This window comes from Buceros rhinoceros, unplaced genomic scaffold, assembly GCF_000710305.1.
Source record: "Buceros rhinoceros silvestris isolate BGI_N320 unplaced genomic scaffold, ASM71030v1 scaffold18246, whole genome shotgun sequence".
Lineage (NCBI taxonomy): Eukaryota > Metazoa > Chordata > Aves > Bucerotiformes > Bucerotidae > Buceros > Buceros rhinoceros.
Window position 1 is genome coordinate 1 of NW_010418298.1, and position 5,180 is coordinate 5,180.

The 5,180-nt window shown below is 38.8% G+C and overlaps 1 protein-coding gene across 1 annotated transcript in view; it reads right to left on the reverse strand.

The window, feature by feature from the left end:
* Window positions 1-851: 851 nt before the first annotated feature.
* The window catches only part of LOC104495520 (UPF0505 protein C16orf62), a 19,514-nt gene continuing 15,185 nt past the window's right edge, over window positions 852-5,180 (reverse strand). Inside the window, exons 13-18 of the mRNA XM_010138496.1 lie at window positions 4,719-4,841; window positions 3,964-4,010; window positions 2,072-2,183; window positions 1,749-1,865; window positions 1,325-1,378; window positions 852-944 (exon numbers count right to left, since the gene is read on the reverse strand). Of these exons, the coding sequence (XP_010136798.1) occupies window positions 852-944; window positions 1,325-1,378; window positions 1,749-1,865; window positions 2,072-2,183; window positions 3,964-4,010; window positions 4,719-4,841 (546 nt within the window). The remainder of the gene's footprint in view (window positions 945-1,324; window positions 1,379-1,748; window positions 1,866-2,071; window positions 2,184-3,963; window positions 4,011-4,718; window positions 4,842-5,180) is intronic.

Genomic DNA, 5,180 nt, shown 5'->3' on the forward strand with positions numbered 1-5,180 from the left:
GAGGGGGTGGGGGGAGGGAGAAAAACAGAGAAAATTGTTGTAATACAAGTTAAATTAAGACTATCCACACCAGAGGTTATTCTTCTCTAGTTATTCATAGAAAACTAGGTTGGAAGATACTTCAAGCATTCATTGATGTAATTTCTTTCCCCAAAGCAGGACCAGCTACAGCTACGCTGTTCCTAACAGATGTTTTCCCAGCGTGCTCCTCAGAACTCAACAAACAGAGGCTGAGCGGCCCACTCAGGCTTTACGTGTTCTTCACTTTTTAGAGTTGGGCAGATTTTTCTGATTTATAGTCTGCATGTCCTCCAGCTCTCTAGACTAAAAAAAACCCAAAAAACTCCCAACAAACAAACCCAAATAAACAAAAAAACCCCAAACTGGTTTGTATAATTCTTCTTGTATAGGCAATTCATCTACCCTTAAAGTAACCACAAAAACGTTCTTCTAGAATCTCTTCAACTAACCCATATCCCAGCTGGCACGCAGCCTCGAGAACGGGACACGGTGATTCACTGAAGCCCTAACAATGACAGGTAGAGGTGGATTACTTTACGGTTCACTTCCGTTTACACAGCCTGCCGTGACTCTTCAGCAGAACACCACTGTTGACGTAGGAGTTAACTACCGCTACTTCTAATCATTCTGGTTTAGTATTTCTCTGAACTGAAGGACTGATGTGCAAGGAAAAAAGTGAGGAACAAATCACAGCATTAACTGTTCCAAAAGGCTTCCCAAATTATAGCCAGTGTTTAAAAATAATTATTTTGTGATGAGAGACATCAGTAATGTCTAACAATTAATTTAATCTAAGAAAATGCACATCAGATTTTTACAGATTGAGAAAATTAATTCTTTACCTGTGGGTAAGCATCTTCAAATGCTCGATCAGGAGTCATGTGTTTGATAACATCAGCCAAAACAGTATTGACCTCTCGCTTCTGTGTAATGAAAAATGAGGTTACAAAATACAGGAATGAAATCAGCACATAAGTCACTGAAAACTAGTTGGATAATTTATATCTATTTGCCAAAGCATCAGCTTTCTATGGAGCTCTAGTTAAGCCAGCAGCTTTAGCCATAGCTCCGGTAAATCCTTACTTAAACTGGTCCATCTGCCATTAAAAGAAAAGGATAAGAAATATGCAGGCTGGGGAGTGGCGAAGACTCCTTCAAAGCTGCATCTTTTGTCCCTATTCATCTTTCAAGAAAGGAAATACATTTTTCATTCACTACTGAAGTCCTACACACTCACACTGAATAGTCACAGCTTTTCCACGTCTCATGAAACTGCTAATATAGGCACTTACTCTTTACGTACCGTAAAATGTCTGCACGTATATTCCACCCACACTTCAGCACAGTTGATGTAATCCTAGAAATACAGGTCCCTTATGATTAGCAATGTCCACAGGAGGCTGAGAAACACACTTGCAAAAATTACACTTAGAAGAATTAACTCTTGAGGTATGATTCATGCAGACCTAACGATCAGACACTAACGACAAACCTCTGAAGCTGCTTACACAGAATTACGTTATACAGAAATGAGTTATGCTTAAGCAGAGCTCAGAAAAGCAGGGATCATGTGAAGATGTTACCAGACATTATAATTCTTGGCAATTGTGTGCATCTAGAAAAGATAAACCATGTCATACTAAGTATACACTTACTGAACACTTGGCTACATTTTTGCCCTAAACACAGAATCAGTGGAGAAACAGAACGGACAATCAGTAACTCACCTGTGGGTTCTTCAGCTTTGTTATCACCTTCCAGGCTTCGTTTAATATTTGAAGGCGATCATTTTCAGGAGGATCAGCCAATGCCAAGTTTAATCCCAAGGAGCGAAAGAGGAGATGCTGGAAGTTAAGCAGAAATTTTCAATAAAAAGCAGAAGATGCATGTCTATCCAGCACTGCTCTAGGAGGTAGACTGAGCAGAAAGATTTTTTTGGATCAAACCACTTTTATTTAAATGATGTGCAAGTTACATGGGCAACTAAGAATATAAAGAATTCCGCCAGATAACAAACCGGAATTGTTACAAATTACACACAAAAAGTTACCTTTGGGAATCCAGATTCATCACACTCTTTAATCATCCCAATGAAGTCCATAGATCTTGCAGCAATAAACTCTGCTCTGAACGCTGACATTACTGAATTCAGCAGCAAAGCACTACAATAACAGAACACAAACCAATACAGCTCAGCATCAACTAAAAAATTTGTTGCCCCTTCATTTACACTAATCTGAACTTCTTAGAGTAAGAAATGATCGGCATCTGTCCTGAATTTTAAAAAAGGGGGTAAAGGAAAAAAAACCCTCACAAACGGAGCTTGTATTGAGGAGGAAGACAAGAACACATTAAGCATCAGATAAGGAAAGGCACCCAGCCTGTAGAATACTTCTTTCACACAGATTTTTTTGAAGCCATCATTTTACCAGAAGTTTACTAGAAAGATGAAGCAATCCCGGAGCAGCTGACACGTTAAGAAACTTATGCTCTCTTTTTAACTACAGTTCAGAAGTACACTTTGGCAGGAAAATCCCTATCGAAGTTTTTCTCACTGAATTAAAATATATATGCAATGTAGAAGTCAGATTTCTAGCAGCTGCATTGTTGTTAGGATTAAAATAAATCAAAACTGTCATTAATAACTGGCCATGACATCTTTAGACACGATTAACCATTCAGACCAGATTTGTACTACTAGCCAAGTTACTGATGGAAGAATGAACTCACTGCACTACTGTAAAACCCCTTTAGTGATACTATTATGCAACAGAAGAAACAAAACCTATCATCATTCAAAAGGCAGTTCCTTTGGGCAAACTCAGCCATGAGTTAGCACAGAAGCTGCCTCATAAAACACTAGGTCCTTCGCTAGGCTAAACCAGTTTGAGTTCAGGGCAGTTTACCTTGAGGAAAATTCTAGGGAGCGCTTAAAATAGCTCAGCATCCTCTGTGTCTCTGTCTGAGCATTAGTGGTCCCACTGCAATTTGACTGGAATTTGCATTTTATCACTAGACAAGTACTTCCAGTTCACTAGGTAAATGCTTTGCGATACAGAGAAGCAGGCTGTCACTTCTCACTTGGGTGGCTCCAATGTAGCTCATGGAACATACTGAGATTAAAGATTTATACTGATGCCTCTTGCTTTGCAGTATTTTGACAGTCATGAGAAGACATAAAACCACAGAACTCCACTTTAAAAGAAAACTACAACACTTTATAGATCATCTAAACCAGACTATTCAACTTCCCAACAAAAAAGTTACGTCCCAAAAACATTCCTTTAAAAAAACTCCTCATTATACTCAACATTTTGTCCTTCCTTCAAAGAACAAACAAGCACAAAGAGGAGGCACCTAGCCCATCTTTACAAATGCTAAAAAGTGATTTAAAAATAAGTTCCACAAAACAAATCAACACCTATACAAAAAGTAATTCATACAGCACAGCGTGTGGGTTATTTTTACCCATATTAAACACACTGATACAACAGCATCTTCACATCAATGCTGAAAAAAGCAGCTGCCTAAATATCACTACCTTCTAAAAGTGTCAGCTGCTTTAAACTCCCCTTGCAAAATGCACGTATGGGCTGCCTGCAGCCAGTGGGGAAGGAAGGGGAAGAAAACAGAAAATTGAAGCACAACCAGGAATCAGAGACATGGTTGATGGAGAACACATTATGTGTCCCAAACTTTGGGTCAGGAGCCAAAATGCAGCAAACAAGTTATATTAATTAACTTTTTCTCTCAAAGTAATCTACCATATTTTATAATTAATCTCTGGAAAATAGATGTTCATAACCATGATTTACAGAGCTACTGGGAGAACAAAAGCTATACAATGCATTCAAAACGTGTTCTCAAAAGAGAGAGAGAATTTTGTTGCAGGGACTCACAGGTACTCATTAAAGACTCTAGCCTGCATTGTGCAATACTTACTTGTTCCCCAATTTTTTGCATCTCTCCATCATCTCAGTAAGCAGAACCTGGAAGAATTACTTATTAAAATTAGTAAGCACAGACTCTGCAAATAAATTCAGCTTTAATTACTGTAATGAAGTCTACTAAAAGCTGGTTTAATCACCTACCAATACATTCCAGTAATCCTGTCCTATCCTGTGTTTACAGCACAAGAAAACAATGGTGCAGAACACCACCAAACATACCTACTGGAACAGCTACAGGGGCATCTTAATCAAAGCCACCATTTTACAGAAGTCGAATTTGCAATCCTGTAGCCATGCCATTTCTCACACTAAATATTATTTGCCAGCCAAGTAGTCAATTACCTCTGGCAGGAGAGGCAAAGATACCAACTCTCCACCACAGAACACAAACAGACCGACTGAGATTAAAATAGCCTGTTGGCTGTGCCAAGCAATTACAAAGCTACAGTCTACTCAAATCATTTTTGTATCTGTACGACAGAGGAAACTAATGAATTCAAGAAATAAAGATTAAACTAGCTAAAGGCAGCGAGAAACAAAGAGGAATACTGCCTGTGAACATAACCTGAGCTTTGTGGAAATAAACATTCTTCCTGGGTAGGAGACAGAAACAGAGGGTGCTGTCTAGGCTCTTTACACTCGCCTTCCCACCCACCTAAGTACTGACTGAGGGTATTCTTTGACAAGCAAAGTTAACACTTCACCCCAACATTTCTTTAAGTATCAAGCACTACCACGTTTACGTACTTCAGGAGCACGGTATGCAATACACTGTAAAATCCAGTCTATGGCAGGAGAATAGAGAGTCAGATACAAAGGAATCTCCACGCCCTGTACTACCAGCTGATTCTGAACCGTATCCCCGTGAATCTGTTGAAATAAAAGATAAAAACCATGTTGCTGTGAAAAGGAGCTATGACAAACTGGAGGAAGCTTGCACAGGAATGGAAACAATAACAGACAAGATCAGAGATACACAGATATCATGAAGCATTCCTTGCATGCTGGGGAAAAATATCAGGCACATAACGTATAATGTTCAAGTATGGGAACACGCTGAATAGAGCAGTTTTCCTTGTCAGAATGTATCTGGGTACAGGACCATCCCTTAATCTTGATTTAAGAACCTCAAAGATTTTTAAAAAGTATACACCGGTATGATTAAGGAGTGTATTTGATTTTGCAAAAAAAAAAAAAAAAAAAAAAAAA